At 56.8% G+C, this 21,349-nt stretch overlaps 1 protein-coding gene across 2 annotated transcripts in view; it reads left to right on the forward strand.

Moving 5' to 3' along the window:
* The first annotated feature begins 220 nt into the window (after window positions 1-220).
* The window catches only part of PTPRF (protein tyrosine phosphatase receptor type F), a 78,724-nt gene continuing 57,595 nt past the window's right edge, over window positions 221-21,349 (forward strand). For both annotated transcript variants that reach the window (XM_058552160.1, XM_058552162.1), the window contains exons 1-4: window positions 221-298; window positions 7,083-7,218; window positions 15,394-15,539; window positions 15,701-15,842. In XM_058552160.1, the coding sequence (XP_058408143.1) occupies window positions 7,128-7,218; window positions 15,394-15,539; window positions 15,701-15,842 (379 nt within the window). In that variant the 5' untranslated portion in view covers window positions 221-298; window positions 7,083-7,127. The remainder of the gene's footprint in view (window positions 299-7,082; window positions 7,219-15,393; window positions 15,540-15,700; window positions 15,843-21,349) is intronic.

A 21,349-nucleotide genomic window follows, 5' to 3' on the forward strand; every position in this document is an offset into this window, starting at 1 on the left:
AAGGAGCAAGGTACCCACAGGATCTGGGGTACATCCCTCGTCTCTTTGAGGTCCACTTCTCCTCCTTTCTTTCTTTCTTTTTACTAAATGGAGATCATCCTGCGTGAACAGTTCTGTAACGTGCTTTTTTTGTCCTGCATAAACAGCATATTTTGAATGTCTTTCTGTGTCAGTACATACTCTGCTGTGACGAAATTCTTGGTGTTTTCCTCTCTCTCCAGGAAGGAGCAGAGGCCCTGGTGCCCAGCCCTCAGTGCTGGTTGTCCAAGAGTGACTGGTGTGAGCAAGCAAAGACCTGGTGAGTGTGCCCCAAAGTGTGCTAGGGGCAGGGGTGCAGAGGGGTCCCGTGGGCCAAGCTGAGCAGCTTGTATTTTGACCCCGGCTGGTGGAGAGCCATGGGAGGCTTGTCACTAGGGGCATGACGTGATCCTGTGTGCATGCAGCTGAGAGATGATGGAGGCCTAGACCAGGAAGGTGGTGATGGAGGTGGAGAGAAGGGATTCGAGTGCTATTTAGGGAGGTGGAGTAGACAGGACACGGTGAAGGATTGAATGTGGGGCGTGAGGGAGGGGAGGTGTCAAGGATGGTGCCTGGGTTTCTGGCCGGAATGGATGATGGCGGTGGGTGGGGAATGATATCTAGCTCGTCAGCTGCTGTAGGTGTGAAATAGGCTTCCGGGTGACATCCTGGGACTTACACCAGGATCTGTCTGCTTTTCCATTCACCGTGTTTCTGTAGAAAAGACTTCCCATCAACTGTAGGTTGTGGTAGAAGGAGCAGGGTACCCACAGGATCTAGGGCACATCCATCCTTGTCTCTTTGAGGTCCACTTCTCCTTTCTTTCTTTCTGCTAGAAGCACAAGCGAGTAGGTTGGAGTTGCAGGGAACGAGGTTGGAGAGTTAGGCTGGAATCAGAGCATGATGGGCCTTGGATGTCAGGCTGAAGACTCTAGACTTTTTCCTGAGGGTGATATGGAGGCATTGAAGGTGCTTAAACAGAGGAGCAACATCCATGTGTTCACATATCCATTTGCCCATCCATTCATCTATTCAGGAAACATTATCTTCATGTCCACTGTGGAATAGGTAGCAAACAAAGTGTGCTTGAGGGACGTGATCAAATTTGCCTTTTTGTAGCTAAACGGGGGCATTGGTTTGTGTGTAGAATGGATTGGAGGGAGGGACCAGAGGCAAGAAGCCCACTAAAGAGGTGGGTGTGATGAAGTCTTACTAACATGGTGGTGGTTGGGACGGAAGAGACAGGGCAGATTCAGACTTACTGACCAGTTGGGTGTGTGGGATGAGGAAAAGGGAGAATTTGAGGAGGACTGGTTGGCGTGGGTGACCAGGTCGATGGTGGTGCTGTCACTGAGATGGGGACCTGGAGGAGGGGCAGCACTGGGGTGGATGAGTTCTGGTTGGGCCATCCTCTGAAGGATCCCTGAGGGCAGAGCCCATGACCGTCTTGTTCATCGCCTTGCCTCCTGGCTCAGGGCCCAGGAGGGCTCACTGAACAGTTCTGCACGGACAGCTGAATGGAGAGGGCCGTGGAAGAGATGGGTCTGGCCTAGGCAGGTGAAGGAAATACGCATATATTGGGTATCTGCTAGTGGCCAGACCCCGTGCGTGGTGAGGTGGGCATTGGCGTTATTTAGAAGGTGCAGCAGGAAGGGCCGTGTCACAGGTTGGAAAGGTCAGATGGGGCGAGTGGGTGTGGGAATACCATGTGTCCCTTCACCTGTCCATCCTCAGAGGATGGGTCTGACCTACCTGGGAGCCCAGTCTCACCAGAAAAGGTGTCTGAAAGTGGAGCCCTCTGTCCTCTGGAGAGGCCACTTGCTGATGGTGTGTCTCACGGGGTGGGGTGAGCTGTGCCGTGAAGCCCAGCTTCTGGAGGCAAGGCGGACTTGGACGGGGAGGGGAAGATGCTCTGAGATCCCGAGGCCCAGGGACAGCCAGGCTGAGGCCTCCTTGGGGACAGGGCTCAGGGTGCTCATAGGGGACTGGGTGCTGGGGCAGGGGCCAGGGCAGGCCCTAGGTCACATCAGCAAAAGATCTTGCTGTCTGCCTCAGGGTTTCTCAACCTCAGTCCTGTTGACATTTTGTAGCAGATGATCCTTTTTTGTGGGGGGCTGGCCTGTTATTATAGCATGTCTGGCAGCGTCACTTGTTTCTTCCCAGTAGAGGCCACTAGCACCTGCCCCTGCCCCTGCCCTTGATAAATGTCTCCAGACATTTCCTAATGTCCCACGGGGGGAAGAATCACCCTGGATTGAGACCCACTGCTCTACACCACCTCTTGCTGCCTTCACTATGCTATGCAAATCTGGAAAACTGGGGAGGGTCACTCAGAGAAGGTTCATAGTGATGGCCCACTGTGCTGAGTTCTGAGGAGCAAGCAGGTGGCTGGGGGTGGGAGAAAGGCACTCTTCCCAACAGAGAAGAGCAAGTACAGAGGTCTGGGTCAGCCACGCTGGTGAGCATTAACCCGAGGGAGGAAGGAGGCTGGAGGGCTGGGGGCAGAGGGGTTCCAGCTGTGGGAAGGTGTCACCGCTGGTCCCCTTGGTCTTCTGCCCCTGGAGCTATGCCTCTGCTGGACCTTGTGCCACCCCCAGAGACTCTGGGACGCTCCTCCTAATCTCCCCCTCCACTCCCAGGGGAGACTGAGAAGCTGAGGGCTGTGAGAGGGCGGGGGCCCAGCAGCGGGAGGGCAGGCGGCTCCCAGACTCTGGCCCATGGGCTGGGAGAGGGAAGGCAGCGGCTGCCGGCCACCTCCCGGGGCTGGGGTCACGGCTGAGCCTCTGATTTATTCCTGTCATAATCTGGCGGTTGGTTTGGTGAGAGTTGGAAACATGTTGGTTTTCCCTTCCCAAGTGTAACAAGGCCTCTTTCCGCCTCCGCGGCTGCTGCTGCAGTGCCACGCGGTGAACTGTCCAGGACGTGACAAAAGGGCTCGGTTAGCCGCTCACCGGTTAGAAGAGGAATGGCTCCTGCTCTCCTTGCCCTCGGGCTCCTCTTGCCCAAGCGCTGGCCTCTCCTCTTGGCCAGTCGCTCCGTGGGGCCCTGGATACCCCTCTTTCTGCTGATGTCCATTCTGGGACCCCAGCCTCCTGGGAGCCAGGGTCCTGGCCTGGGGAGAAGAGGGAGAGGAGGCTGTAGGAACAGGTGGTATTTGGAGACTAATTAATATTTATGAATAATGACACGTGCCCAAGGGAAACAAATTAATCTGTGTTTGCATATTCATGAGGAGGACTCAGAACGATCCCAGCTGTTCTTCAGCCGGGGATACCCCCCATCTCTGGCGTCACACCGTCTCTCCAGGCCCCCCACTGAGGCTGGCAGGGGTGGTGAGGTTTGGGCCGCATGGAGGTGACATGGCCTCTGTGTAACATGCATTTCCATGACGTTTGTGTTTGAATCCTGGGGCTTGGTGTGGTTTCTGCTCCTTCCTTTTCCCTCAAAGTGGTGATTCTCAGGCTCTTTGATTTCACAAACCAGTACAATTTCCAAAAGTACTTGGGGGCCAGACATGGCTTGGCAATTTTTTATTTTGCCAAGTAAGGACATTATAAAAAATAACTGCTATCTGCTATCACTATCATTTCATACAAGAAAGGACATTTTAACACCAAGGACAAAATCTGAGAATAAAGGACAGCTCTTCCCAAGAAAGGGCAGTTGGCAGCTTTACACTGATATAGCAAAGAAAAAGATATATTAAAACCATTCTGAATGTAGAAAAATTGCGTCTGATTATATTCTACAATATCATACAGTATGGAATTGTTTTCCTGCCCAAGTATGTCAGTTTGGTAGAAGCGATGGTCCACAGTGCAATTCAGAGACGAGCTTGAGTGTGCAAGTGTTCAGGCCTTGTTTTCATCTCAGTTGTTGAAAGCCTGTACTCACCCAGCCATGCTGGCGGAAGTGGACGCTCTGCTCTTGGCACTGTGGCGCTAGATTCAGAAGGTTCTTGGCGATACCAGCAAGGCTGGTCGTTCCTCCCTGTTCCTCTCCCACCTTCTCCCACAGGTGACTGAGCACTCTGGGGTGGGGGTGAGGCCAAGGTCTAGATCAGGCCAGGCCAGGGGATCCAGGACTTGGACGAGGGGGCCCTTAAGCTAGGAGTGGCCTGTACTGCTTGACACTGGGGTGGGGTTTGTGCCCCGAGTCTGGGGCAGGAGGTGGCTTGCTCATGCCAGGAGCTGGTGAGGGACAGGCTCTGGCTCAGACAGCTGTGTGGTTGCCGGAGTAGTTCCCTGAGAATGTGTCCGTGTGTGTGTCCCTTGAGTCTCTGCGTTCCTCTGGGTAGCTATGTCCCTGTGTCCATGGACTGCTGGGAAAAGCTCTCTGGGGAGGGAATGTCTTTGTTTTCAACTTCTCCACCTTTGTCTGTCCTACTTTCTGCTTCTGAACATTGTCCTGAGCACCCTAGACCTGATACACAGGGGTCCTGGGAGTCCCCAAATAAAGGCCACTAGTTTTTGTCACATTGGGGGTGGGGTTACCAGAGGCCCAGGTCTCTGACACCCACAGCCAGAATCTCATCCAAGATTGTACCCCATGATGTCTGTTCTGGAGTTATGCCCCCATGGTGGCTGTACCAGGGCCTCACACCCCTTTAATGTCAGTACCAGAGACTGATGCCTCATGATGTCTGTAACAGGGGGTTACACCTCTGTGCCAGTGTCCAGGGTAGCTAACCCCTATAATGTCTGTCAGGCAGCTGCATCCCCATGACGTCTGTCCCCTCTGTCTACACTCACACGAGGTCTGAACCAGATGGCTACACCTCCATGCTGTCTCCACCTGGCAGTTACACTGCTATGATGACTGTACCCAGGCCGCTACAGGGGAGTCGGCCTCTGTGATAATTGTCCTGGGGAGTTCCATCCCGTGATGACTGTGTGCTGTACCTCCGTAATGCCTCTTGTGTATAGCTTCATCCCCTGTATGTCCGTACCAGGGACATGTTGCCCCCGTGATGTGTGTTCCTGAGGGTTGTGCCCCGATGATGTCTGCACTGGGGATTCACACCCAAAATGCTTGTACCTGGGAGTGAAACTTGTATGAATGTTGTATTATTGCCTGTCCTAGGCCCCTCTCGCCCTGTGCTTTGGTGCAGCACACCACCGAGCTATAAACCTGTGATACCTGTACCAGGGGCCACAGGATGGTTGTATCAGGGGACGCTCCCTCTGTGACAGCCGGCCAGGCAGTTCCCCACCCGATGACTGCTGGGAGGTTGAATTCTGTTGGTTGCTCTGCTGCACCACAGCGCCATGATGACCAAGCCCAGATGGGGCCTGAATGATATGTGACCTCCTTCTCAAATTGGTCATACAAGGCAGCATTGTGGGAACTCCCTCTCTCCTGGTCTCACCACCTGACTTCCGTGATCCCTGGGCGGAACCCCAGGCGTGTGTAAATGGGGCTGGATGCTCAGAATGCCCCTGTGTCTTTCTTGCTTTTGCTGCTCAGCTCCTGTCTCAGACTTTGGGCAAGATCTTGGGATGAGGGACACCTCCCACCCTTTTCCCTTTATGTTCAGTCCCCGCCCCTCTTCACAGTCCTGCCTGCTTTGTCCCAGCACCTTTTCTCACCTACTGCCCTCTGATCTTATGACCTTTGACAGTTGAGACTAGGGTTCAAGTTCCAGGAAGGAGCAGAGCCATCTTTGAGCCCTGCCCCTTCGTGTTCACCAGCCCTGTCACCTCCTTGCAAATTCTCTTACCATTGTGGGTCAGCTGGCACCTGGGTCTGATCACGACTCTCCCACCAGAGTCCATGGGTGCCACTGCGGGGCCCTATGGTGTGTTCACCGTCACTCACTCCCCTCCATGCCCTGTTGTGTTTTCAGAGCATTAATGAGGGACTTATGTGCCACCTTCCTGCCCAGAACAAGGTGTGAACAGAGCTGGTAGGCACTGGTGCAGATCCCCTCGGTGGGGGGACATGGAAGAGAGACTCTCAGGAGCTCACCATCAGGGGGCTGGGAGTGATGGCAGTGTATCTGTACTATATGGTGTGGCCCTGCTGAAGGCTCCACACAGGTGCCTGGCAGAGTGGGGAGGGCACACCTGGCTGAGGAGCCTGTGAACAAAGGCCTGGAGGCATTCAGCCAATCCTGAACACGGTCTTCCCCATGCATGTGTTCCTGTCTCAGCCCGGACGCTGGTTTTGAGCACGTAGCTCCCTGAAGTTTGCCCCCCCTCCCACCCTTGATCTGCACTGGGCTGCTGGGACAGGGGCAGAGGAGGTGTGGGGTAGAATCTTAGGATCCAGCACCTCATTCCTGGCCATAGGGCCATAGGGCCTCCCTGTGGTTTCCCTTGGGAGCGGGAAGGTGCCATGGGAATTGGGTAGGATGAGGGTGGCCAGGTGAGGCAGCTGCAGCTTGTCAAGAGTGCATCCTGGCGAGCCCGGACAGGTTGTGGCTTTGGCTTCAAGCCTCCGCTACCTGCACATCCTGTCTGCCGCTAACAAGTCTGCTCTGGGGCCTGTGCTCAGCATGCGGGGTCTGGCCCCCTGCCTCCTCCCTCCGTGCTGGGGAGAGGAGGGATGGCAGGATGCTCCAGGGACTCTGGAGTCCCTGGCCTGCGTGGATTTGTTAGCTTGTCTCTGCTCACCATCTCTGTCTTGTTTTGTTTGGTCTCTCTGTCTGCACCTGTCTCTGTCTTCTCTGTGTCTCTCTGACCCTCGCCCCTTATGGAGGCGAGTTGGAAACTCAAGGTCTGGGATAGAACATCCCCGTACATCCTCTGGTCTCGGTAGCCCCCTGCCCCCCTACTCAGGTTTAGAGAACGACCTGAAGGCCTGTTGTACTCTCTCTCCACAGTATGACTGTTGGGTTATCCTTGGGGTCACTAGGGGATCAGTGAGGAGCCTGGGTGGTCACAGGCATCGGAAGGTCTGGGTGGTCATTGCATAGTCCAAGGGTGGGGGTCTGTTGAGCTAGGCTAGATGGTCACTGAGGATGAGCACGGGTCTGGGTGGTAAGGGCCAGGAGGTGGCATGGGTGGGCAATAGGGACACTGGTGCATACTAGCTAACTGGCTCTGCCCTTCTGTCTCTCACAGGTTAATTGTCCTGGGCTGTGGCTGGCTGTGGTGCTGGAGCCCTGGATGGCCCCCGAGCCAGCCCCAGGGAGGACGATGGTGCCCCTTGTGCCCACACTTGTGATGCTTGGCTTGGTGGCAGGCGCCCATGGCGACAGTAAGTTTGACCCCTCGAGATGCAGGATCTCCCAGGTCAAAAGGTGGCTAGGACTCTGGGACAGGACAGGACCAGCTACTAGGAGAGACAGGATGGCTAGATACCCCTCCAGACCTTCTTCTGTCTTAGAGAGACGCCCCCCAATTGGAGAGCCCCCTAACAAGCAGTACCCCAGCCTCACACCACCTTAAGGCACTGCAGAGTGGGCCATGTCTAAGCGTGACCCTGTTTTATGGGGCAGAGGCGAGACATGTCTGGGATTCATGTGGTCATGGATGATGGGCTCAGGTGTGTGCCGTGTCTGCCACTGCAGATCTGGGCAGAAGGCACAGTGTGAGCCACGTTGAAGGCTGGTGTGGGAATGCGGGGAGGCACACAGGAATGTGTATGGACATGTGAATGGGATGCTAGATGTGTCCACAGGTCCGGGGAGGGCTCAGAAGTGGGATCCACCATAGCCCTTCCCCTGGGCTATACCCTCAGATCCAGGTGTGGGGACACTGGGGGCACCCCCTCCCCCAGCCTGGGGAACCGTGGAAGATTGCACTTGGCCAGGAGGAAGCCAGGCTCCAGCGTCCCTCTGTGTGTTTTGGGGGGAGGTGGGATTGTTCCCTGCCCAGATCCAACTCCGAACTTTGGTCCCTTTCCTGCTGCCCTTCCCCCTGCCTGGCACTAGGAGACTGGCCGCAGCCGCCCTGTCGCCATGGTTACCACTGCTTGGTTACTGGCGGGAGGCGGGGCACAGGGCAGATTCAGCCAATCTGCACGCTGAGGGGGAGGGGTGAGGTCGGAGCCAAGGTCTCGGGGGAAGGGGCCGTTCCCAGCCTGTCCGGAGCCCAGAGGTGGCCAAGAGCCAACCCAGGGGTCAGCCTGCGGGTCAGCAGGCCATAGGGCTTCCCCCACCCCGCTCTCCAAGTCTCTGGATGCAATTCTCTCTCCTCGCCCCACCCAGGCCCTTTCCCCTAATGGCTCATTAATTATTCAGGACTAGATCCTGGAGGGGGTGGGACTGGAGCGCCCCGCCCTTTGTCCTCCGAGGCTGAGCCCTGGTGGGGGCTAGTAGGGTGAGGGGATGGGGAGGGCATTCCTCCGGGGGCGGGGCGTAGGGGTGAGGGGTATTGCGAGCATGGAGGTGCCGGCTTGAGAGGGCTGGGCAAGCAGGAGCCGGGTGGGGTTAGGGGTGGGGGTGATCCCCAGGCCTGGTTGGGGCTGCTGGGAGAGCGTGAGCCTGCAGGAGCAGGTTGAGGTAGCAGTCCTCTGGTGTGACTCTGGCCTCCGCAGGGAGGCGAAGGCTTGTCGGGAGTCAGATGTGGTCACTAGCCCTTGGACACTGAAGTACTACTCTTGCTCCCCACCTTCACCCCAGACATTCTCAGGGCCTTCAGACAGGAGCTTGAGGGCAGAGGGAGGACTGCCCGCCTGCGCTTTAGGACAACACACCCTCGGAGAATAACTGCCTTCCCCTCCTACTTCAGACCCAACATGCCCTGACCCGCACCCTCACTCTCATCCCGCCAGACCTGCTCCTCTTCCTGTGCTGTCTCTCCTGGTGAATGGCATTACCAGCCACCCAGCCACCCAACTCAGAAACTTGGGCTTCTCCCAGGCTCTTCCCACTCTCATACCCCACATCTAATCCATCACAAGTTCTGTTGCTTCTACCTTTTAAATGTCTTTGGAGTGCATCCGCTTATCTTTCCACTGCCTCGCCTAAGCCGCCCTCAGCGCTGTTTGTGCAGCAGCCCCTGATGGCTTCCCTGCCTCCAGTCTCTTCCCTCATAACCCAGTCTCCATTCCAGAGTAAGTCATGTTGCAGAATGAAGGCCTGATCATGTCACCCCCCAATTTAAAATCCCTCACTCTCCTCCTGTGTTGCCTTCAGGATCAAGCCAAGGGGCCTCAGCCCTTCTCCAGGCCCTGCATTATCAAGCCTCTGCCAGCCTCATCCTGCACTCTGCCCCCCACCCCACACCCCCGCCATGCTGCTTTCTCTCAGTTGCTCACATGCTCCCCAGGCCTCTGTTCCTTCTGTTTCCTCTGCTTGGAACACTCTTCCCCGTCCCCTTCACCTGAGCAGTTCCTTCAGGAGCCTGGGTCATGTGCTGCTCCTCTGTGCTCCATTCCTACTGCATGGTTGTGACTGTCTGCTTGGGGTCTGTCTGTCCCTTCAGACTGGGAGTGCTGAGGGGTCAGAACGTTGTCCAGCGCGGGGCCTGGAGTATGGTAGATGAGTGGGTGGAGGGGTAGAGTCAGACGTGGACCCCCAGTAGGACTTGGGGGGCAGGGTGGAACAGTTTTTAGAGCACAGTCCAGGAATCTCCATGCTGGTCCATTAAGGACCAGAGCCCATAGACCAGGGTCTTGAAGATGGGAACTAGCTGGAGACGCCCAAATAGGTGAGTTGGGCTCTGCTCCCAGGCAGAGCGCTGTGGTGGAGGGGTCTGGGGGGCGCGCTGTGGCGACCTGGCCCTGGGAGGCAGGGTCTGTCTTACAGGCCTGCCTTATGCTGCACACGCTTGTTTGGATCCGTCCCCTCCAGTGGCCAGGCTTGGGCTGAGCATGGGAGACTTCTAGCTGGGGCGAGCGGCCAGACATGGACAGAGCTGCTGCAAAAGGTAGAGCAGGCGCTCCAGAGAATTGACGACCAGAGTGGTGAAGCGCGGAGCGGACAAACGTGTTTCTGTAGGCCTCTTAACGAGACAAGTGAATGGGGCCCTGGCCTCTGAGGGGAGTGGAGGGAAGTGGGTGGAGAAGCCGCTGGCGAGAGTTAGCCCAGAGGCCCCGGAGTCCATGCCGAGTCAGCTCTCTGGTGACCTGGGCATGTGGGGTTTCAGGTGGCTCCCCCAGCCCAGGGCTTTGTGGCTTCTCAGGGGGGAGGCTTGTGGGGCCAGAGGTGGCCCTGAGCAGGAACAGGTCTCTGCTGATCTAATGTGCCTGTCAGGTGCTAAGTGGGAAGAATCCACACAGGCCCACCTTCAGAACCTGCAGTGTGGGTTACTACAGTGTGTGCTGTGTTGGGGACAGCACAGAGATAGTGACCTAAGCATCTTGGGAAGAGGCTTGGGAGGCTTCCTGGAAAAGGGGAGCCCTGAAGTATGAGTGAGCATTTGTTAATGGGGGGTGTTGCATAATGAGATGAGATTGTGGAGAAGCAGCAGGAACAAGCTGGCCTTTTCCATGGAGCTCATAGGAGAGCCACAGAGAGAACCATCCCCCGTTTGTCCCCAGACAGCATGGGACAGAGGCCAGGATGCAGGACCAGGTGACCAGCTGTGAGTGGGGCCCTGGTTATGGCCCAGTTACTTGGAGTCATAGAAGCCCAGAGCAGGATGCCTGACGGCTGGAGGGGTAGGGGTAGGATGGGAGCTCCAGATACTGGGGCGGGGGCAAGGGCATGAGGGGCTGAGGATGTGTCTGTCGTATCATCCCCCCAGCCCCCGTGGAGCTGCACACAGTTCCCTCCCCCTCATCCTTACAGGTAGACAGGACGGGTGATCGGTCTGGACTCTGCCCTCTGGGAACTCTGGCAGGTTGCTTTTTCTCTCCAGGCCTGTTTCGCTATTGCACAATGAGGGCAGTCACTCCTACCTGGAAGGGTTAACTGAGGTCACGTGTTCAAGGCACCTGGCACCTAGTATGTGCTCCCCCTATCCGAGGCCGTGACCTGGGGCTCCCCGTGTGTCCCCTGGGAGTCCAGCGTTGTCTCTGAGGGGGTTCCCCTCTCGGGGGCACCAGGAGCAGTCACAGGAGCCAATGAGTCCCCAGCTTATTAGGCAGTTCAGGGCCTGGGAAAGCCGCCTCTCCAGGAGCTCCCTCCCCTGCCTCACCGTCCCTAGCTGCTGGCGTCTGCTCTCTGCTTCCGTGTGCTGCCTGTGTACCTGTGTAAGTGCACTCTGCAGGGAAGGCACAAAATAGCGGGCATTCTACCCGTGGAGGAGCCTCCGAGGTGGCCCAGTTTGGCTGTCCCCTGGGCTGGACCCTGGGAGGTGTGTGCATGCCCCCCAGAGGCCAGTCACTTGTTTCCTTTCTTGGCCCACTCCTTCCCACTTTGCAGTGGCTCAGCAGCCTGTGCGGCTGGAGAGTGTCCCAGGGCGCTGCTGCCCAAAGGACTGTGTGGCCATGCCCTCCGTGGTGTGGGGGAGGGGGCAGGCGGGGAGAGGAAGTGGAGCCACATTCTGGTGGCACAGAAGGCCCCTTCTGGCACACGGTCTCGGAAGTTCTGTTCAAACCCTCACTGAACACCAGCTCTGGGTCAGCCCCGGGCAGAGTGGTCAAGTCGCCTGGTTTTGTCTACCTGCCTGGGGATGTGATCAGTGCTGGGATGGGAAACCCAAGGGCTGCAGGATGAAGAGCATGCTTCCCCAAGCTGGGGGTGGGGCACATGAGGGGCATGTGCACGAGCAGGGAGGTGCCGAGGGGTCTGGCCTATGGAGCAGGTGTGAGGGCACCGGGGCCCCAGCTGTGTTCCAGCACAGTGCGTGGCCCAGGGCAGGCACCTGCTCTTGTTTGAAAGAGTCAAGAAAGGGGAGCCTGGACAGGTTAGCAGGAGCGGGTGTGGGGAGGGGAGCGTGGAGACAGACGTCAGTACAGGGTTTGTAGCTGGGGAGAGACGTGGCCAGATTCACGCTCCTCAGAGGTCCTCCTGGTGAACAAAAGGGGCGAGGGCTTGGGACGAGGAGGAGCGGGGATTTTGGCTCCGGTGCCCTGCGAGGTGCCCTCGGGTACGGGAGGGGGAGGGTTGAGGGAAGTAGAGGGCGAGGCCTGGCTGAGGGAGGGCTGCCCCCGGGCTGCACCGGCTTGGGCAGCGCTGCCAGTCTTACCAGTGTCTGGAGGGCAGGCGGGCAGGGCGCTGGCCCCGCTCCAGCCTCCACACGGTGCCCAGCCCTTTCCCCTTCTCGCCGCCCTCTCTGACCGGTGCCCAGCCCTTTCCCCTTCTCGCCGCCCTCTCTGACCGGTGCCCAGCCCTTTCCCCTTCTCGCCGCCCTCTCTGACCGCCCTCTCTGACCGGTACCTGGCTCCCCCCAGCTTCTGGGTCTTTGTTTGGTGCGGAAGCCCCGCCCCCAGGCGCTCTGCCGGCCATTCCGGTTCAGCAGGTTCCAGCCCCTGGTTTGGTTTCTGCTGCAGACACGTTGAGGCAGGAGCCCGAGGAGGGTTTCTGCCCCAGGCCTCCCTGGGTGTGTGAGGGGCCGCAGTCTCCGTCCTCCTCAGGCGTTCCGTTGTCGGGTCACTCCTTCGCTCGTTCGGCACCCGTGTGCAGGAACTGGGTCAGCCCTGGGATGGGGCAGGAAGCAAGGCAGCCATGGCGTCTGCCCAGCCCGGCGTTATCGTTCTAGGTAGGGCAGCAGCTACAAGTCAAATACTCCCCAATGTGGAAAAAGTCATAACCTCACACATGTACATAACAAACTGTGAGCAGTGCTGTGAGAGAGGGGAGGGAGTTACCCGAGAGCTTCAAACCAGGAACTGGGCCAGTGGACGTGGGGACAACAACAGGGGGACCAAGGAAGGCTTTCTGAGGAAGTGATGTTTAAATTGAGATCAGAAAGGTAAATAGGACTTAGTGGGTAAAGAAGTCGGCTAAGAAAAGGTTCCTGGCAGAAGGAACAGCTTATGCAAAGGCCCTGAGGCCTCAGGGAACATTGCTTATCCAGAGGATGGGAAGTCAGGGCTCTGGTGGGGAAAGTGGCTGGAGTCAGACCTAGCAGGGCTCTGTCCACTACAATAGCAGTTTAAATTTTGCTTTGAGAGCAGTGGGAGGCCTTTGGAGGGTTTTGATCAGGGGAGAGGGATTGTCAGTTCACTCTGGCTGCTGAATAAAGAATAGACTGGAGGGAGCAAGACAAGGCAGGTGGAGTGTCCAATCAAGGGAAGGTGGTATCTGGACTAAGGTGGTGGCAATGCAGGAGGAGAGCAGGAGCTGCTGCCTGGAGGTCCTCAGATTTGGGGGAGGGGTGCACAGTGTGGGGGGGGATGGGCAGGAGATGCCCCCAGAGGAGCCTGAGTGGACAGAGTCCTCTGAGAGGACCTGTCTGAAAGGACCAGCAACCAGGGAGAGGGTCTGCAGAGAGCTGCAGCCTGCGAGAGTCCAGAGCCTCCTTCAGAGGCGGGCAGAGGAAGGGTGAGGCAAACTGAGGCTTCCAGAACCTTTGTGTTGTCCCCCTGCCACTCTGGCCCCCACCGTGTTTGCGTGTTTCCCCACCAAAGCTGCCCCCGGCTCCTCTGAGCTAGTGGCCCTGCCCTCTAAGAGCAGTCAGGTGGGTCCCCGAGTTTCCCTCTATGACTTGTCCGTTATTTAACCTCTGAGCCTCCATTTCCCCATCTCTAAAATGGGGATGATAAGACTGCCTCCCTCATGGGATTGTTTTAAGACTGATAGTGCAAATGAGGGTGATGGTCACCCTCACGCAAGGCTCGCCACCTGTCGAGCCTGTGCACGCGGTTTACAGACATCATCACATTTCGTCTGCACAGACCCCTGAGTCACTAGCACCATTTTGCAGATGAGAAAACAGAGGCTCAGAGATGGTGAGTGACTTGCTTAATAATTACACAAAACCTCCAGAGCCTCCTGGGCCCTGAGGTGCTTGGTAAGCTGGTTCCCTCCCTGCAAGCCTTAGCCCTCCAACTCTCTGTACCTGCAGCTGTCACTCCTGACCCTGGTGGTCCCCCTGGACCCTCCCCTCCTTGTGGACTCTGCCATCTGCTGTCCCTCCTCTCTACACTGGATCGGCACCCTCTCTGCTGGCTCCTTCCCATCAGCATTTAAACATTGTTTTTCATCATAGAAAAAAAATGTGAAAACCTCCCTCCAACCTTCATCCCCTCTAGGTCCCTCTTTTCTGTATCTTCCCCTTCAGAGCCAGTCTTCTGTAAATAGTCACTGTACTTTTCTCTCCACTTCTTCGCGTCCCACTCGCTCCTTGACCTTCTGTGGTCTGGCTTTGGCCTCTGCCACAGCACTGACCCTGCTCTTGACAAGGCCCCAACAGTACTGTGTGATCTGTTTTGTACTAGCTGTTTTGGAGTCAAACAGGCTTGAATTCAAGTCTCATTGGCTGTGTGACTTTGGGCAAGTGACTTGACCTCTCTGAGCCTGTAAACCAGGGATAATAATGATGAAAGACTAAATGAGATAAAGTACCTGGTGCAGAGTGGCTTAGCGAAGGATTGTTGTCACTGCACACACACGTTTCTATGCCAGGGACCAGGTCGGGCCTAGGCTCATCGGCGCCAAGCAGGTGGTCTGAAAGGTCATTTCTCACAGTATCAGCCTTCCTGGAGCTGTTTGTTGGCCTGATTAATAGGAAATAGATCCGCTGTCAGGATTAACGACGCGGTGCTGCGTCTTAATGGAAGCAGGTTTCTCTGGTCTTGTGACCCTGGTTGGTGGGATTCGTAGGGACAGGTACTCCAGGTTGGCCCTGGTGTGTGTATCAGGGTGTCGTGGGCGTGGCATTGCAGTGTCAGAGCCCCCTCCTTCCTCCCCCTCCTCCACTTCTCTGTGGGCACCTTGGGGAGACGTCCAGGCCGTCAGAGGCAATAACCAAGTCAGTGGGGGTGGGGTGGGGGCAGATTTACAGGAAAGCGTTCACCTGGGAAGATGTCCAGAGACGCTTAGGAGGTGGAATGTCTACGCCTTTGGGACTGCTGGTATGTGGGGCCGGGGGAGAGCAGGAGTCAGGGTTTCTGGCTTGAGCCTTGGGGTCGATGGCGGTCCCATCACCAGATGGAGAGCAGTGGGGGAGGGACAAGTCTGGGGGAGAAGCTGGGGCTCTTCCCAGCAGCTCTCAGCCTGCCTTTGTCCCAGAGCTTGGAACTGATGGGGGGATGGGAGACAGAAGAGGGTAGCGGTTGAAGCAGGGACTCCAGACTCAGAATGCCTGGGTTCAAATCCCGGCTCTGCCACTAGCCAGCTATGTCATGTTGGGCAAATCCCTTGACCTCTCTGAGCCTTGATTATCTTCTCTGTAAGCAGAGGTAATTACAGCCTTGCCTCATATGCTTACAGCTCATTGAATAGTGCCAGGCCTATGGCAAGCACTATATAAGGGTAGGCGTTGCTATTATTGTTTTCTCTAGAGTTCTTTCTTGCCCCTGCCCCGTGACTGCCACCTGTAGTGTTGGCCATGTCTGTAGTGACCATGCCATCGTGACTTGCTGTCTCCATCTCTCCAGGCAAACCTGTCTTCATTAAGGTCCCTGAGGACCAGACTGGGCTGTCAGGAGGGGTGGCCTCCTTTGTGTGCCAAGCCACAGGAGAGCCCAAGCCACGCATCACATGGATGAAGAAGGGGAAGAAAGTCAGCTCCCAGCGCTTCGAGGTACGTCCTTGGGTAGGAAGGGGCAGGCAGGGTTCAGGGGCTGCCTACTCCAGGGTCTGGTCCTACATCCTCTCCCCTGTGTCTCCTCCTGGGGGGCCTTTTGGAGGTGGGAGGAGGGCTGACCCCAAGCAGGCTGTGACCACCTGTCTGTCCTCTGGCAGGTGATTGAGTTTGACGACGGGGCAGGGTCAGTGCTGCGGATCCAGCCATTGCGGGTGCAGCGGGACGAAGCCATCTATGAGTGCACGGCCACCAACAGTCTGGGAGAGATCAACACTAGTGCCAAGCTCTCAGTGCTCGAAGGTACGTGCCAGGGAGGGACACAACACGGTGGGTAGACTGATGTGTGGGAAGAGCCAGCCAGCCCTGTTCCTGCCATGGGCTGGTGTGTGTTTGGCAGAAAGGAGACTTGGTCATCCTGGGGTCAGCAAAGGTCAGTGGTGGACAGGGATGGTCACTGGATCTGGCCTGGATGGTTTGGCTTGTGCTGAGGCCAGCTGTGTGCCTGGTGTCTCTGTATTCTGCTGAGCTCGGGTCGGGTCTGGGGTCTGACTTTAGGCGTGGGGCTGCAGCTGTGTGTTGTTTGGGTTACGTGGCTTGTGGAGCTGATTTTCATGTGGAACCTGGCAGTAGGCTTCAGAGAGGTGTGTTCCTTGTTGCCCTGAAGAGCAAGGGCCCTAGGCTGGGGGCTGGGGCTCTGTGTGGATTTCAGTGTCTTCTCACTTGATGGCTCTTCCATTCAAGTCCAGAGGGTCATCTGACCTGGGCCCTGTGCTGGAGACCTCAGCCGAGGGTTTTGGGGGGCTCAGAGGAGAAGGGAGCTGTGGTCTGAGTCCTGAGGACAAGCAGGAGTTGGGATGGGGGCTTCAGCAGAACAAACAGCATTAGCGTGTGCCAAGGCCCAAAGGCAGGAGAGAAGGGAGCTTTCAGGGAACTCAAGTAGTTGAGTTTGGTGTTGGGGGCGGGCGGAGCTGGAGGGCACAGAAAGAAGACGGGAAGAACCAGTCAGCATGAGCCTGGAGAGGCTGGAGGGCAGATCACACAGGACCAGGCAGGGAAAGGAGCACTTTGCTGGGGACATAGGAAGCCAGAAAGGGGTGGGGGTGATGATGGATTCATCAGTCTGAATGTGTCTGTGTGTATTTTCAAAATAGAACGTTGATTGTTGCTTTTTTTTTAATTGCGGTAACTATACCTATTCACTGTTGAAAATTTGATAAGTATAAAATAGCATATAGGGAAAAAATAAAAGTCATCTGTTATCTCTACTATTAGTATTTGGTTTTTTCCTCGTATTCCGTTTACTGTGCATGCATTATATATGTAACAAAAGTAGGATCACATTCTGCCTAACAATTTGTACACTGCTTTTTAAAAAAAACATATCGTGAACATCTTCCTCGCCATTAACTATTCTTCTGCGTCATTATTTTTAATGGCTGTGGGTAGGTGTCACGTGGAAGTGCCCTAATTTATTTAGCCATTCCCTTATTGTTGGACACATATGTTGTTCCCAGTTTTTTGCTTTTATAAATAAAGTGCTGTACACATCCTTGCAGATAAGATGGGTTTACCTTCCTGATGATTTCCTTATTCTAGATTCATGAAAGTGGAGTTGCTGGATCAAAGGGCACGTGCATTTTTAAGCCTTTCACTATTTCCAGAAGACTGTGTCAGTTTACACTCCTGCCAAGCAGGGCATAAGAGGGCCTCTTGTCTGCACATCCTCACCAGCAGTGGGAATTATCATTGAAAAAATATCTTTGCCAAGTTAATAAGCAAAAAATGACATCTCAATTTAATTTGCATTTCTTTGATTACAAAAGCAGTTGAACATCTTTTCACATTGGCTGTTTTTACACCGTGGCTTTATGTGTTCACACATGCATCCGTTCAGGAACTCCTTTTTTTTTTTTTTTAATAATTTCATTTATTTATTTTTTCCTCCCAAAGCCCCAGTAGATAGTTGTATGTCATAGCTGCACATCCTTCTAGTTGCTGTATGTGGGACGTGGCCTCAGCATGGCTGGAGAAGCGGTGCGTCGGTGCGCGCCTGGGATCCGAACCCGGGCCGCCAGCCGCGGAGCGCACGCGCTTAACCGCTAAGCCACGGGGCCGGCCCGTTCAGGAACTCCTTTGCATCTTTGTGTCTCCTGTGAGACAGGGGTGGCGGGCTCCAGCGTGGAGGGCCAGTGGAGGGCAGTAATTAAAAGCAAAGGCTCTGGACCATTATTCTCTCACCTTGTGACCTTGGGCCAGAGACCGTGCCTCTGAGCCTCATTTGCTTCATCTGTAAGCAGAGATGTAATACCTACAGCCCAAGCTGATTTGGAGGATTAGATGTAATGTGGTTAAGCACTTCGCAGGATTCCAGTGTGAATGGGAGCTGCTGTCGGGCTGGAAGCTGCATTTCCTGAGGCGCAGGCGTGAATGTGAGTTGGCAGTACACGGCTTCCGTGCTGCCTGGCATCATCTGGGTGGTGCGTTCTACTCGTGGTCCCACTCCCATGGGGGAAAGGACTTACCTGTGGAGTGGGAGCCCAGAGGACAGGCCCTGGGCCAGGATCACTGATTGCTGAGTGCTCTCGGGCTCCTCCTTGCCACCCCTGACCTCAGTTTCCCCACTTATGACCTGGGAACAAGTATTTCAGCTCTGCCCGCCCCCCCCGCCCCGTTGATATCTGCCCCAGCAGGGAGCCATCTGCCCTGCCCTGGCATTTGAGAGGTGACTGAAGGGCCAGACTGTGGCTTCTGTCCCAGAGGGCATCTTCTCGGGCTCTCAGATTGGGGAAAGAGGGCCTCCTTGTTAGTGTTGAAAGAGAAGTACCACCAAAGCCCCTGTGGTCCAGCCCTGGCACTCTCTCCATGTCCTCTGTGGGCACTCTCCTACCCCCTCCACTGCCCTGGGAAGCTTGTCTTTTAAAGGATTGAGGAGGATGAGGATGGTCTTTCAGGGCCTGAGGTGAGGAGGATTCAGACTTGCAGGGGTCTCCACCTGGAGGGGCCTTCTTGGATGAGGGATTCTCTAGCAGGGGTCTGGGGTGTGTTTGTGCTTCTGGGGTGTGGGAGGTGTCTGATGAGGTTGGAGAGAGTGTGGGGCAGGTCCCTGCCCTGCTCATGCTCGCTGCCCGGTTGAGGTGGAGCTGTGGGCCTGAACGAGCCCCTCCCCCGCTGAAGCGGTGCCCGGAAAACAAAATGCTGACTTACCGTGTTGCTCCGTGTAACCTTGACAGGCTCTGGGCTTGGCAAAAAGGAGTGGAGGGGGAGCCTCAAAGGTGCCAGGGGGCGGGGCCAGAGGAAGGCAACCCAGACTGTGCCCATCCCCGCCCTGCCCTCCTGTGCTGGCCAGGAAAGCTGGGTGTGTAAGGTCTGGGTGGAAGGATGGTTGGACTGGAGCTGTGGGCTGGGGCCGGAGGAGAGCCAGGGCCATTCCTGGGGGGCCATCATGGGGTCTCAGGAGGGCTGGGGAGAGGATGGAGCTGGTTTGGGGGCTGGGAACAGGAGTTGAGTCCCGTACCCCTGTCGCACACTGCACATATGCCGCAATGCACAGGTGCACGCCCAGGCTCACCGCGGGCTGGGCTCTTCAGGGGAGTGCTGAGGACTGCCTGGGCACCCTCTTCAGGTGAGGGTCGGTGTACCCCCAAAAGGAAGCCCAGGCCTGCAAGTCCCAGCCCATGCCCCCTGCCCTCCTTTGTTCCACCACGCCCAGCCTGTCTCTCACTCAGCTCCCACTGCAGCCTCTGGGAGCACCCAATGCTGCTCCTTCATCATGGCCTTTGCACCCAGCTCTCTGGGCAGGACTGCCACTCCCGGCGAGCCCCAGCTACCCTGTGATAGCCAGCCTTCTGCCTCACTGCCTCTCCCCGCCCCAGGCTGGATACAGGATGAGGGTGCCCAGCACAAGCTAGCTGGGGGTGAGCCCATCATGGGCTCTGCTGAGAGAGGAGCGCAGGGCCCGCCGCCCAGCGTTCCTGTCTGAGTGGTAATTGAAGCCATTAGCGCGCCAGCCTCTCCCTCGCCGGGTAATGGCAGGAAAAGCTCTTCTCGCTCTGCACTCTTGAGGCGGCGGCGGAATCACTCCCCCTCCAACCCGCCGCTGCCACCACTGAGACGGGGAATCTGACATTTTCCCTCGGAGGGAGGGGAGGGGCGGGGTGGGAAACAGGCCTTGCTTCTTGGCCTTTCCCTCCAGGAGGTGGGGGGAGTGGGGGTCTTGGAGCTCAGTCTGGAGCTCATGGCTTCACCTGGGCCACTGGGTTCCAGACCAGGCAGGACAGTGGTCAGGAAAGCCCCGGAGGAGGCCAGACAGCAGAGGTGTGGGCAGGGCCCTGGTGACTTGGACAGGCTCTGGAAGGGCCGAGGAGGAGGAGGGAGAGGAAGAGGAGGAAAAAGGCTGAGGAGCCGGGATGAGCTGTTTCTGACTTTGTCCTGAGAGACTAGCTCTGAGGGCTCCAAGTGCAGTCGGCAGCGTTTGCCTGTGGTCATGGACACAGCAGATGATGTGCACCCTGTGTGTGGTGTGGGTGCCCTGTACTCTGTGTGAAGTGTGGTGCGGTGTGTACAGCGGGTGTGTGCCTTACGGGCTGTGTATGCAGCAGGGGTGTGCAGCAGACTCTGTGTGTGCGTGCAGCAGGCAGTGGGGGGGGTGTACAGAGCAGGTGGTGTACGTCAGGCAGTGTGTGTATGTGTGCATTAGAGAGTGTGTATGTGGGTGTGGTGTGTACAGCAGGTGGTGGGCACCTTATGGGCTGTGTGTACAGCACGGTGGTGTGCGGCAAGCAGCCTGAGCTAGCGTGTGGGGTCAGTCTGGTGCTGTGGGAGGTCAGAGATACTGTGTCTGAGCTCTTTGTCTCTGGGACCCCACAGGATCCCTGCTCAGAGCTGTTGGTCAGCGGGACAACTGGACAGAGATGAACGTGGGACAGAGTAGTCTCTTATCAGTGCCTATGATGGCCCCTCAGCTGTTCCTCTGCAGCCAGGCCAGGAGGGTGGGTGCACCAGATAGGGATCCTGCCCAGACCTTGGGACCCTTCCCCTCCCTCCCCTCCCCCCACCAAGCCCAGGCTCTTTTCACCTGTTCCCACCCGGCCTCGATGTCTGCTGACGGACAAGAGGTGGCAGTGGCCGAAACCCAGGCAGTGGACAGGGGAGGAAGGGAGAATGGGTTACAAGCAGTTTAGAAAGAGTGGAGGCCTGCCTGGCTATCTGTGGGACTGGGGAGGCCGGAGACTTGGGGTTACTGGCTCTGGGGCAGGTAGATGGTGGTACTGTTTTCTAAGATTCAGGTATGGGAGGAGGACCAGGTAAGGGGCAAGATGAAGAGCCCAGTTCGAAATCTGCTGTACCAGGTGTGTGCGTGCATCCAGGGGAGGTGTCGGGGCCTTGTTCAGATCGCCTGGCACTCCAAGGGACCTGTGGAGGTAGAGTCTCAAAGGTCAAGAAATTGCACATCTGGGCCCAGGGCCAAGAGGGGAGGAAGAGGGGCTGGATGGAGCCCAGTCGCTGACTCGTGTTAGGCGGGGAGATTGCATAGGAACCTGGTCAGGAGGTGCCTGAGAGGGAGGAGGGAAGCCGGGAGTTGGGAGCGAGGCCGTGGCATTCCCGTGGAAGTCAAGAGACGAGCGTGTGGGGGCCGGCCCTGTGGCTTAGCGGTTAAGTGTGCGCGCTCCGCTACTGGTGGCCCGGGTTCGGATCCCGGGCGCGCACCCACCGCTTCTCCGGCCATGCTGAGGCCACGTCCCACATACAGCAACTAGAAGGATGTGCAACTATGACGTACAACTATCTACTGGGGCTTTGGGGGAAAA

This window comes from Diceros bicornis, chromosome 13 (genome assembly GCF_020826845.1).
Source record: "Diceros bicornis minor isolate mBicDic1 chromosome 13, mDicBic1.mat.cur, whole genome shotgun sequence".
In the NCBI taxonomy this organism is placed as follows: domain Eukaryota; kingdom Metazoa; phylum Chordata; class Mammalia; order Perissodactyla; family Rhinocerotidae; genus Diceros; species Diceros bicornis.